Genomic DNA, 14,411 nt, shown 5'->3' on the forward strand with positions numbered 1-14,411 from the left:
AAATCTACCACATATTAACAATAATTATCCGCAATTGAGCAACAATTAGTAACTACTTAAATGTTCAACAACATAAAAAGTGTTAAGTAAATAGTGAATTAACCACTTGATGAAATACCAAACAACTATTAAAATGATGTGTATGCCATCTACGAGACAGAAAAATAAAAGTACACAAAATTTACTTATATAACATAACAACAACCATATAAAAAATCAAAACATATGCTGTACTGGGTTGAAAAGTATACCCCCAAAATTCATATTCACCCAGAACCTCAGAATGTGCCTTGATTTGAACAGGATCTTTTCAGATGTAATTAGTTAAGTGAAAATGAGGTCATACTGGATTAGGGTGGGCACTAGCCTATGTGAAGACAAAGACAGAGACTGGAGCGAGACATCTACAAAGATTGCTGGCAACTACTAGAAGCTAGGAGATAGCCACAGAACAGATTCTCCCTCAGAACCTCCCAAAAGAACCAATTTCAGACAGTCTAGACTGGATTTCAGACTTTCTAGCCACCAGAACTGTGAGTGAATAAATTTTTGTTATTTTAAACCACCTAGTTTGCAGTAATTTGTTAAGGCAGCCCTAGGAGACTAATATACATGCCGAAAAACAAAGCTGGGTGTACATAATAATATTAACAATGTTAACTATGGTTACCTTTAGGTAGTAGCATTCAAGGGAATTTTCTCCCCTACTTTACAGTACTCTCCAAGGTATTTTTTTTAACATAATTGTGGTAATATACACACAAAATTCACCATTTTAACCATTTTAAAGTACAATTTAGTGGCATTTAGCACATTCACCATGTTGTGCAACTATCACCACTATCTAGTTACAGAACATTTTCATCACTCCTGAAGGAAATCCTGTATCCATTAAGCAGTGACTCACCATTCCTCCCTCCCCCTAGTTCCTGGTAACCACTTATCTGTTTTCTGTCTCTATAGACTTGCCTATTGTAGATAAATGGAATCATACACTGTGTGACCTTTTGTGTCTGGCTTCTTCCATTTAGTATGTTTTTAACAAATCCATATTAATATGGATTTTTTATATATTAAATTTACTTTATTATAAAGTCAGAGATTAAGAATAATGAGGTTGGGGGCCAGTCCGGTGGTGTAGCGGTTAAGTTCACGCGCTCCACTTTGGCAGCCTGGGGTTGGCAGGTTCGAATCCCAGCCACGGACCTATGTACCACTCATGAAGGCATGTTGTGGCAGGTGTCCCACATGTAAAGTAGAGGAAGATGGGCACGGATGTTAGCCCAGGGCCAATCTTCCTCAGCAAAAAAGAGGAGGATTGGCAACAGATATTAGCTCAGGGCTAATCTTCCTCACCAAAAAAAAAAAGAATAATGAGGTTGTTTTGAATGTAAACGTTTCAAATCAGACATGGATGACAGCTGCAATCTAATGTCAGACTCATTCAATTCTAGATTATTAAACTATTAAATTGGTTATAGTCAATTTATAAAAAATTATAAGTTGATAAATTGTCAAAACCTATTTCTTTTTAATTTTGCCTTAATATTAATTCTGAGTCACAGAGAAAAGGAATGGCAAAAGGTAAGACATTATGTTTAATTACAGTTTCCACTGCAAACTCAAAATACATGTTTAAAAAAATGTCTCAGAAGCTCGAATGAGAAATAGGAGGAAAGACTTTTTTTTCAAACTTGAATCAATAGAATCTAACACTTATCCAAATTCCTTATGAATAGAAAAGACACAAAACCCTGACCTGGTGTGCTATAAGTTCTCAACTGATTACTGAACCACGATAAGAACACAGGGCAAGAAGATGGCCTTTACAGTTGTGTGTAAGTGTTTTAGTAGTTTGATATGAGTAATTGTGCATAGGGTCCATCAGACCTTCCAATGAGCATCTCTACATGAAAGGCCCAAGCATGAATATGTGGAAAAGTTCTACAGTGACTCTGGTACACAATCAGGCATAAGAAACAATAAAGTAGGCTTTAATAACTATATACTGATAAAGCAATATACACATTTTTCGCTTACTGAAATACTATAAGGTAAAGTCTATCATCCAGAAATTACCCAGAACTCTGCAACATTCAACACAAATGTATGTATATTATAGGTCAGCTCTAAGGTACATAAAGTACTCAAATGTTTTCTAAATGAAAAGAAGATTAAAATATCTTAGATACGGTTTTAATCTATTTTATTTTGAAAGTAATAATCTCTGCCTGGTATATATGGTAACCTTCTACTAATAAGAATACCTGATTAGCCAAAACATTAAAAATACATTAAGACTAAACAAAGCAGACAAAACCTTTGCTTTATATGAAAATACAAATTTTTAAATGTTGTTTCTTTAGCCCACATGTCAGGTACAGTTATTTCTTTAGGATGACAGACTATAATTTGTTTGAAAAAAAATGTTAATTGTAGCCAAGGACTAAAAATGGGCCCCAAATCTACTGTGTTGTATAATAGATGACTGACTGAGAATAAATGTTTAAGTGGAGTGCTAATATTACTTTGCTGCTCTTGTGAACGTCTAGAACAGAAAGACGATCTTAATCCAAAACAACAGTCATACTGGGCCCCTGAACCAAAATCATACTATAAAGTATATAAAAGATTGGTGAATTAATTATATGAACACTATGGGCCTGGGGAAAAGCATGGGAGGGAGTGTTGGCCTATTTTAAAGTTAGTTGTTTTAAATTAATTTTTAAGTTACACTAGCAGCAGCCTATTTAAAGAACTAATCACAAATGGTCTCTACCTTTTCATTTTACGAAGACCATAGTACTTTATGTGTATAAAAGTAATAAAAGCATTTCTTCCTTTTATTTTATTTTTTTGTGTGAGGAGATCAGCCCTGTGCTAACATCTGCCAATCCTCCTCTTTTTTTGCCGAGGAAGATTGGCCCTGGGCTAACATCCGTGCCCATCTTCCTCCACTTTATATGGGACGCCGCCACAGCATGGCCTGGCAAGCAGCGCGCCCGGGATCCGAACCGGTGAACCCCGGGCTGCCGCAGCGCAGTACGCGCACTTAACCGCTTTCGCCACCGGGCAGGCCTCGACTTCCTTTTAAATAAACGTATTTATCGGAATACCTTTTTAAAAACTCTTACATGAATCTTCCCTAATCCAGACTGACCTTTTCTTAAATTATTTTAAATTTTATTAAGGCTTTGTATTCTGCTAATTTGTTTAGCCAATCTGGGTGGCTGTTCATTGGTTTTGACATACATAGGCAACGCTTCTCATCAAGATTTCACATCTGAATCACGTGGAGAGATTTTTTTCTTTATGCACTATCTCAGCTTCACCTCAGTCCTACTGAATCAGAATTTCTAGGGATAGAGCCTAGGAATATTTTTTACAACTCTCTAGGTAATTCTGATGTGCAGCCCTATTCAAGCATCGCTATTTCTAAGGTACCAATTCGACAAAAGGCCCTCAATAAGATAATCTAGTACGTTAAACTCACAACCCAACTATTCATTGAACCGAATAACAGTAATGATGGAAAACCCTAAAATTCAAAAATTCTTGGAAATTTAGTACCTGTTCTGATATATTGTAATCCAAACATTCTCTAGGATAGACCAGATTTCTTGATGCCTGTTGGGTTGGGGAAGATGAGAACCTGAGAAAATGGTGATTTCCTGGTTATTAGACTTCATCAAAGAAGTATCTTCTTTCTTTTTACCCACTGTATTTTCTGAAGGATCTCGCTTAAGTTTTGCCTTGACCTGAGGAAATAAGAATTACAAAAAATGCAGCTAGTCGTTCGCTAGTAAGTAAGAGAAACAGAACATCAATTGTGCTTACAAATGTTCTAGCTTTCTGGGAAGTGCTGACTAGGCTTTGTCCTTGATTATGTACAGAATATTCCCAGAAAAGCCTCAGAGCTAGAAAAAATATTTTCCTTTTCCATTTATATCAAACAATACTTCCAATCTATTAATTATAGTGGTCTTTCTTAGCTAACATGCTAATAACAATTTAAGAATACTGTTTGAGCACTCCTACACATATGGCAGTGAACTAGAGACGACACCTAGGATACAACGACAAATAGGTATAACCAAGCCTCTAAGCCCCTTACAACCCAGTAAAAAGAATGAGATTGCAAAGAGCTACAAAAACAATCAGGATAGAATGTAAATCTTATGCTATGGGCAATGGTGAACCACTGAAGGTTTCTAACTTAGGAAGCGATACACTCAGAACTGCACTCTGAGACAAACCGGGACAGGACAAAGTAGAGGCAAGAGGACTGGTTAGTAGGCTACTGAAATAATCAAGGAGAGGAGTCCTGAGAACTTGAATTAGGCAGGAAAAGGCAGTAGAATAAAGACAAAAATAAAAATGTATGCAGGAAATATTTAAAAAGAGTTGGCCTAAGACTAGATTCAGGGAGTGAGGGAGACTCTAAGATTTTTTTAACCTAGATGACTAGAAGAATAATGGTACAAATAATAGAATTAAATAAATTAATATTTGTAACGCACTGAGTGCCTAGCACATAGTAAGTGCTATACAAGTATTTGATAAAGATATCCATTTGCATAGTTGTATACACTACTAGTTGAGAGCTAAGGAAAAGAAGCATTAGGCGGTGACTAAAAAAATTTATCTCAGAACAAAATATGTCTTTCCATTCATGTGAATTTATTAAGTTCACAATTAACATAAACAGGCAAAAACAGGAAGAATAATTTTTTTCTTCCTGCCCCAAAAGTTAGAAAAGGGTAGGGGCTGGCCCCATGGCCTAGCGGTGAGGTGCATGTGCTCCGCTGCTGGTGGCCCGGGTTCAGATCCTGGGTGCGCATGGACGTACCGCTTGTCAGGCCATGCTGTGGCAGCATCCCATATAAAGTGGAGGAAGATGGGCACAGATCTTAGCCCAGGGCCAGTCTTCCTCAGCAAAAAGAGGAGGATTGGTATGGATGTTAGCTCAGGGCTGATCTTCCTCACACACACACACACACACACACAAAAGTTAGAAAAGGGTAGTATTTACTTTTACAGTTGCAGAGAGATCATAATCCCATTCATAGCCAGATTGCTGAAGGTCAAATCCTGTTCATGCCTCTTACCTTCTGTGTGCCTTTGCATGAGTTACCATTTCTACGCCACAGTTATAAAATATGAATAATCACAGTATTTGTTTCATAGGGTAGTTGTCAGGATTAAATGAGCTAATAGACATAGAGTTCTTGGAAAGTTCCTAAGCATAACAAATGCTCAATAAATATTAACTGTTATTGCTAATAGTATTGCAAATTTCTCTTTTTATTTGATAAGCATGAAACTAACAACCCATGAAGCTAACCCTTGAAACCATACTTTTATCAACAAGGAAACCTAGAGAAATGGAGTGATTTTATCTAAGTTCACAAAGAACTTACAGTAGAGCCAAGATAAAAACCTCAAGTTTTAAAACTCATAGTTAAGGGGCTGGCCCCGTGGCTTGGCGGTTAAGTGCACGTGCTCCGCTACTGGCAGCCCGGGTTCGGATCCCAGGCATGCATCGACGCACTGCTTGTCCGGCCATGTTGAGGGGGCGTCCCACATACAGCAACTAGAAGGATGTGCAACTATGACATACAACTATCTACTGGGGCTTTGTGGAGAAAAAAGGGAAAAAAAAATTTTAAACTCATAGCTAAAATTTTTTTCCATTCTATCACACATTTTTTTCATCTAAATTAATATTTTTCCCCAAGATGACATATTTTTTAAAGCACTTGAATCAACAGTATAGATCTTTTACTCTGCTTTAAAATATGTTCAGATCTATTCTTAAATACTTTTCACTGGCCATGTTATTTCCTGAGGCACCTAACTCTGAAGTTTATTAACAAGATGGATTTAATTATTCTATCATCCTGATAGCGCAAGTCTTATTTTTTTGGTGGTTAGAAGGCTTATAGAAAATGTATATATCCTTTTCCTGTTCCCACTCCATTTATATAAAAATCTGGAAAATAATAATGTTAGTTAACTTTCCACTTTGGTTTCTCAGAAACATTTTCAGAAGCAAACAAATAATGAATATTCCTCTTTTTCTGATTTTCTACACTTGGTAAATTAAGATTAGAGGGATTTTTTTTTTTTTTTTTTTTTAGTTACTATCTTTAGATACCCTATCCCTGGAGGTAATCTATTTCTTTTTGTTGCTCAAGTTACTGAGACATGACTAAGTGTTTAGGTCATATATCAAATCTAATGCATTCTACAAACAACTCCTACTGAAAGCGTATTTTAAAAGTGCAAGCTAGGGCTGGTCCCGTGGCTTAGTGGTTAAGTGCGCGTGCTCTGCTGCTGGCGCCCCGGGGTTCGGATCCTGGGCGCGCACCGACGCACTGCTTCTCCGGCCATGCTGAGGCTGCGTCCCACATACAGCAACTAGGATGTGCAGCTATGACATACAACTATCTACTGGGGCTTTGGGGGAAAAAAATAAATAAAATTATAAAAAAAAAAAAAGTCCAAGCTAAATTACAATATTCCTGGCTGACTTAGACAACGAATTGCTTCTAAGATGAAAATAAAGGGCAACGCTTCAGGGCTCTTATTGTGGAAACAGTACAGGTTGTTTCAAGCAATCACACTAATGCCAAGTGGTGAGGGAAAAGCACTAATGAGGATGCTAGATTCTTTACCATTTGCCTTCATGAATCTCTTGCTAATGTAGCAACTAGAAAATCAGGATCCAGGAAAAATTCACTTACTAAATAACAATTCAATATTTTTAAATACTCAGTGGGCAACATATAATAAAGACACCATTATCTGATAAACAACACTACATTTTTTTTTTTCTCCCAAAGCCTCAGTGCATAGCTGTATATCCTAGTTGTAAGTCCTTCCAGTTCTTCTACGTGAGCCACCGCCACAGCATGGCAACTCACAGACAGGTGGTGTGGTTCCGTGACCTGGAAGCAAACCCAAGCCGCCGAAGCAGTGAGAGTGCCAAACTTTAACCATTAGACCATCAGGGCTGGCTCAAACAACACTAATTTCAACATCACATTTTCATGGTACCTCCCATCTCTAGGTTTCCAACTGATGAAAGGACGTTAAAACTTGACATTATTATTTTTATCTCAATCAATCAAATTTTTTTTAATTCTCAATATCTTAATTCAAACACTGCTAAGCCTGTGAGTATCCTAAACTTTCTATCTTGTTCACTATGTTTGTTTCACTAAAGATGGGGTTTAGGGCTCAGTGTGTGATAGAAAAGGATAATACATTTTTCCCCCACACAATTCAAGTACAATACTCAAGCTGCAACATCCTAAATTCCCAGGTTCATTCTTTCCTACTAATAGTTCTAAAAGTCACACTTGCCATTGAAAAATACAACTACCAATGTTTTGGTTATCTTAAACCAAAAAATCATTTCACCCCTTAAATCAATTCTTTCTTCAAGAATTGTCATATACTTCCTATTAGTTTATTAAAAAAAGATGCTTCTTTTACTCCATGAGACACTCTATTAAGCAAGTACATCAACTATGACTTAGTATCCTCTAATCCTTTCATTACTTCACAGATAGTGGGACCTGTGTGACCATGAAAAATCATTGAGAAAAACCTGGCCAATTCAACAGCTCAGAGAAAAAAAAGTTAACAGCATTAATATCTTATCTAGTAATTGTGATAGTGAGTTTTTTTAGCAGTTTCTGGCATATGAAACTCCCAGAATTTCCTAGATTTGAAATTAGAAGACTGTAGAAACAGAGTACTACCAGGGACAAAACTTAGCTAATTTAAAAGGGGTAAAATGGTATCATTGCTAGGCTGACTGCATAAGAATCACATGAAGAGACTTGTTAAAAAATTGGTAGGTCAATTGGTGAAGTCTGAATAAGGTCTCCAGGTTAGATAATTGTACTACATCAATATTAATTTCCTGTTAATACTAGTTACACTAGTATAGTTCCTTATACTAGTTACATAAGATATCCTTATCCTTTAGGAAATATATATGGAAGTATTTAGGGGTAAGGAGCATCATACCTGCAACATACTCTTAAATAGTTCAGAAAAAAACGTGGATAGATAAGCTAATAGACAGGTAGGCAGGCAGATAGGGAAAACAATAAAGCAAATGTTATAAAATGTTAACATGGGGAATCTGGGTAAAGTGTATATATGGGAATTCTTTGTACTACTCTTGCAACTTTTTTGTAAGTCTTAAATTATTTCAAAATAAAAAGTAAAATAACAACAACATTACTGTGCACCACTGCCATAAATTTGATTCAGTAGAAGTTTGATAGGCGCTTGGCATCTGCATCTTTAAAAAAAATTTCCAGAGTATTTTGATGCATGGTGTGATCCACTGATCTGGAGCACTAGAAAATGAGCAATCAAACAACACTGCACAGCTTTATTCCACCCATAAATGAAATAATATAAAATCCCAGCAACTGCTTCCACAAGAGGATGTGTGTTTTATAACTTGTAAAAAGAATTGCTTACTCTCTATTTGATTCACTTAGTATTTACTTAATGCCTTTAGTATGTTAGAATAAATTAGAATTAAAATATCCTTCACCTGCTGTTGTCTGCTAAATACATTTTTAGAACGTACGTGATTAGCTACTCTAAATGGCATTCCGAAGGTGTCTTACCTCTATAAATGTTTGGAGTAGTTTGTTTACTTGAGCAAAGGCCTGTGGAAGAATACCATCATAATCTGACCTTGTACTGAAAGCATGTAACAAACTCTTAGAATCCTGAAGCAGGAATTTCACTGTTGTAAAATCCACCGCTTTGTCAGCTGGAAACAGAAAATTAAGAAGGAAAAAACATGTAAGAATGAGTATACAACACAAAAATATCTTTGGAAAGCCAATCTAATATTAATTATGAAATTTAAGAAGAGTACACATTCACACCTACATGCTATTCCTAATTTACCTCTCGGGTGTAAAAAGCAACAATTAAACAGACTTAGTTGTAGATAAAGTTCTTGGAGTCGATGCTGGTATTCTGTATTCAGATTCCAGGAGTTCCCTCAACACAGTCAACTTCAAAGCAAAAGTCAAGTGAAGGAACATTACACTCTTCAGAAAAGAGAGATAACTGCCAAATGAGTTAAACTACAGACTTTCAAAACTGAGGTTGTTTCATACACAAATTACTACGGACGCATCAGAAGAGTCACATTTTGGTGGCAAGCATCTAAGTTATATGCTTATCAATCAACTCAGTTATCATATAGGTATTTACCTCCAAGTTCCATTACATGAAATGTAATACTAGATTTATTGAAAATATTGTGTGCTTTCTCTGTGCATAACACAACTTCAGCAAAAAATAAACAATTTGGGTAAAAGTGAGCTGTGGGCAAGAAAAGCTAACAGAATTTTTGTCCCCTGTAAATTAGCAAAGTGAGTTATCTACAAATAATAATTTAAAGGTATAATAATTTTCTCTCAAGAAACTAAAACTACTTACATTAAATTCTCAAACCAATTAGGAGAGGTAGTGGCAATAATTTCAAAGATTTAAAAAGTTATGAACAATGCAGTTAAGCAACTTTCTAATGTCACCAAAACTCAGAGGAGAAAAAATTCTTTCCATTATTAAGGTAGAATGCTACTTAACAGTATTCAAAACCATTTAGAATAACCATGCTACAATGTGTTTGTTTTGTTTTCTTTTAATGTTCATAGTTGCAGAGACTCTGTTGTATTTCAGAGACTCTGTTATACTCTGTTATATTATATTCTGAAACATCAGCATGGTTTTTTACTGAAACTAAGTTAAAACAATAGAGTTCTTCTGTATCACTTACACAATAAGCATTTGCTTATGAAATACTGAAAGATGAAATGAAAATAAACAGTAGATTTTAATAATTAATTATACAATATTCAGAAATTCTAATCTAATGTGATGGTTATAGCCAAGCTTCTGGCTTCTCTGTTACCAAACAAACAAAAAGTATTATTTCCTTACAAAACACTTTTAGTTATTTTTTAAATCAATGAGTCTAAATTCCTGTGGGAAAAGAGAGATGAGAGATGTTACACATAGGACAGCATATAGATTTGATGAACCCAGTGAATCTCCTGAAGAAGAAAAATTGGACACAACTTCTTTTCAGGGTGCTTCTCCAATGCAGTCAGTGTTCAGTAGGGCTTATATTCTTGAACTAATCATTTGATTTCTGTATTACAAAAATTCTTTACTAATATTTGGGTGAAAGGGAAATAACAATGACAAATTCAGTACCTAGACACAACATAAAGAAATCTACGTGGTTGAAATAGTTTAATGCTTATATAAGGTCAATAATTATTTAGATTCAAGTTAATATGGATAACAAAGTCATAAAAAGCTACTACTCATTTTCCATACAATATTCTATGAACTAACCTAAGGATACATGTTTGATATACTGAAGTTAAGCATATGTATAATTCAACAGCTGAGGATATTAAAAGATTAAAAGATAGTAAACAAAATCATAAACTGTGGTTTTTCTAATTCAAAATTATTTTAGAGCAGAAGACATTTTTATAATTCTATTACATATTCTTCACAAGTCAGTAAACATTAGGCATCAGATTCTTCTAGACAAAGGATCAATAAATTACACGCACAATGATTCCAAAAATGATTTTTTAGCAGAAGGAACAGTCACCATCTTTTTCACTTTCTTTCCCTATTGCCAGTTAGAGCTGTTGCCTACTACCTCTAAGCTGCATGTAAGAGCGAAACACTGCCCACCGTGAGAAAAACAGACAAATGGAAGATGGCAATTAGACACCCTCTGTTCAAAACTAAATCTTGTTCAAGATCATACATGGTTTATGGATTTTCTCTTTTGAAAGAATCAACTAAGTTATGCCCCTAGTAAAAGATATGAAATATGTTTCTATATAACTTATAAAACTGCTTTGAAGACATGTCCAGTATTTTGTTCCATGTCCCTTAAATAATAATACCCCTAATAAATAAATTCCATAGTTAAAGACAATGCCTGGAAAGTATCTTTATTTTAAAAATTGGTAACTTTTAAAAATAGGTATTCATACAACATCTACCATGTATAAGCCATAAGGCACTAACTAGGAACTTTATATCCCCTGGAGGAATTTTTAAAGATATAAAACATTTTCAAAGAGTTTATACTTCAGGGGAAAGAGAGAGAGAAGTGGTATACCTACCACAGAATTTGTTTTTATTTTTGTTTTGTCTTAGCTTCCAAGAAGCTTAGCATTAAAATCTGTGTTCAAGTGATACAATAATTGTTTGCATATGTTTTATGGTAAAACTATCTTTCTTATTCTTCACTACCTGGCTCTTGCACCTTTAAACCTAATTTAAACCCTCTTGTCATCAGATTGTTATTTAATAACCCTCTTACACTCACAGTTACTTTTTAAAGTAGACAGGATATAACTAATACATAAAATAATAAACAGATCACTTCATGTTAGGAGTTCAAAAAGAGTTAAGAACCAACTGAGCATCCTAATAATGGTTAGTTATACTTTGCTTTTTTTTTTTAAAGATTTTATTTATTTATTTTTCCCCCAAAGCCCCAGTAGATAGTTGTCTGTCATAGCTGCACATCCTTCTAGTTGCTGCATGTGGGACGCGGCCTCAGCATGGCCGGAGAAGCAGTGCATCGGTGCGATCCCGGGATCTGAACCCGGGCCGCCAGGAGCGGAGGGCGCGCACTTAACCGCCAAGCCACGGGGCCGGCCCTATACTTTGCTTTTTAAAGGTACAGCAATACAAATCTAGCTATTTGACTTTGGACAAATCACTTACCCTCTCAGGGTTAGTTTCCTTGATCATAAAACATGTGCTTTAACAACATTAGATTAGTGCTTTTCAAATCTTTTTCCTCTTAGCAGAGAAACTTTTTTTCAAATCTTACATGGAATCTCCATATATAAACAGATAAAAAGAAAGCTGCATGACTAAAGTTGGAGTTGAGGGACAAAGGCCTTACCAGGCTCCCATCAACCTTTCCACATCCAATCTGTGGCAACTTCAGAGGCACTGCAAGAAGGTTCTGTGCAACATCATTTAAAAACCACCACCTAAATGCTTGACTATAGTCTCTTCTGCTTCTAAAATTCACTGTGCACCAAAGCCAAAGGTTTCCTATTCCTTATCCATATATTTTAGATCAAAACCTTGATACATTATTTTTGAAATTAGTACATGAAATGTGGTCAAAGTTTGCATGTTAAACACAGTGAGAAATGAAAAAAATCTAAATAATTCTATTTGCATACCTGAATAAACTGTAAAATATGGTTTAAAAAGTTTTCAAACATTATTAAAAATTATATACTCACAATATTCAGTAACATCAACAATGATACCATTAATAGTCATAAGCTCTATGAACTGCATCCATTCAACCAGCTGCCACAAATTCCTTTTAGAAATTACTAGTAGAAATGAATGATTAAGAACTAATTGACAGATTTTTTATTAATTCATCTTCACATTTCATGGAGTATATCTCCTAGTCTGACTTGAACAACACTGCTAAATACAAAATAAAAGATTCATACCTTTATAGAGATTTTCATACAGGCTCTCAATGGTTAAAAGCAAGTTCTTTTCCATAACTAATCCAAAGACAGCCAACCAATGTTTTCTAAAGCACTGTAATAAATGTATTAGAGTCCATGGTGGTTTCAAGTACAGCATCTAAAAAGTATTTAGAAAAATTAGCATCTATTGATTTATTTATTATTCTTATTATTAAAAAGTACCCATTTAGGAATTTCTACATATATTTCCAGGCAAAATATAGTTAAATTCTTTTTAAACTAAAAGATGTTTTATTAAAAGCCAATCATAATCTTAAAGGCTAATTCCATTGCAAATTGCTTTTGTAAAATTCATATTAGTATTAATCCTTATAGTTTCAGAAACTATACATGCAAAAAGAAAGCATAGTTCTAACTGGAAAAAGCACAGTTTTAATCAGCAAAGGTTGTCAATCTACTTTTCAACACAGTTATTTCTATGAGGAAATCAATCTAATTATTTCATATAACTGGGGAAAAAAATCTATATAGAAAACAGTCGTCAATGCAAATCAAAACTACAATGAGATATCACCTCATGCCCGTCAGAATGGCTATAATTAACAAGACAGGAAACAACATGTGTTGGAGAGGATGTGGAGAGAAGAGAACTCTCATACACTGCTGGTGGGGGTGCAAACTGGTGCAGCCACTATGGAAAACAGTACGGAGATTCCTCAAAAAGTCAAGGATAGAACTACCATAGGATCCAGCTATTCCACTGCTGGGTATTTATCCAAAGAACTTGAAAACACCAATGCGTAAAGATACATGCACCCCTGTGTTCATTGCAGTGCTATTCACAATAGCCAAGACTTGGAAGCGACCTAAGTGCCCATCAAGGGACAAATGGATAAAGAAGATGTGGTATATATACACAATGGGATACTACTCAGCCATAAGAAACGATGAAATCCAGCCATTTGTGACAACATGGATGGACATTGAGGGTATTATGCAAAGTGAAATAAGTCAGAGGGAGAAGGTCAAATACCACATGATTTCCTTCATGAAGTAGTAGATAATAACAATAAACAAACACATAGAGACAGAGATTGGATTGGTGGTTACCAGAGGGGAAGGGGGGAGGGAGGAGGGTGAAAGGGATAATTCGGCACATGTGTGTGGTGATGGCTTGTAATTAGTATTTGGGTGGTGAACATGATGTAATCCATGCAGAAACAGAAGTATAATGATGTACACCTGAAATTTATACAATGTTATAAACCAATGTTACTGCAATAAACAAAAAAATTAAAAAAAAAAGAAAGAAAACAGTCGTCAACTATGATCTACACTTGGTATACTCTTGCAAAGACGTTTATAAAGAGATTGATCATTTAGTACCACAAGATGTCAGCATGTCCTTCCTTTTTTTTTTTGGTGAGGAAGACTAGCCCTGAGCCAACATCTGTTGCCAATCCTCCCCTTTTTGCTGAGGAATATTGGCCCTGGGCTAACATCTGTACCCATCTTCCTCTATTTTATGTGAGACGCCTGCCACAGCATGGCTTGATAAGCAGTGCATAGGTCCGCGCCCAGGACCTGAACCTGCGAACCCCAGGCCACCAAAGTGGAGCGCGCGTAGTACTTAACCACTACACCACCAGGCTGGCCCCAGCATGTCCTTTTTTGAATCATTCATATGCAATGATTTTCCTAGACTCTATTATAAAATATCCAATTTAAGTCAACCCACCCAGAATCTTCTGATCATTCTTTGTCTTGGTTAAACAGTTGATAATATAATCAAGCAGCAAACACATATCATACTGGCAAATATTAGCATCTCACTGAATATGTGGAATAGATACAATC

The 14,411-nt window shown here is 35.5% G+C and overlaps 1 protein-coding gene across 3 annotated transcripts in view; it reads right to left on the reverse strand.

Annotated features, from left to right (window-relative positions):
* SWT1 (SWT1 RNA endoribonuclease homolog) overlaps positions 1-14,411 on the reverse strand; it is a 93,226-nt gene that overhangs the window by 39,991 nt on the left and 38,824 nt on the right. For all 3 annotated transcript variants that reach the window (XM_058539872.1, XM_058539871.1, XM_058539873.1), the window contains 3 exons: positions 12,573-12,711; positions 8,658-8,806; positions 3,571-3,758 (listed from right to left, as the gene is read on the reverse strand). In XM_058539872.1, coding sequence (XP_058395855.1) covers positions 3,571-3,758; positions 8,658-8,806; positions 12,573-12,711 — 476 coding nt within the window. The remainder of the gene's footprint in view (positions 1-3,570; positions 3,759-8,657; positions 8,807-12,572; positions 12,712-14,411) is intronic.

Source organism: Diceros bicornis, chromosome 4 (genome assembly GCF_020826845.1).
Source record: "Diceros bicornis minor isolate mBicDic1 chromosome 4, mDicBic1.mat.cur, whole genome shotgun sequence".
Taxonomy (NCBI): Eukaryota; Metazoa; Chordata; class Mammalia; order Perissodactyla; family Rhinocerotidae; genus Diceros; species Diceros bicornis.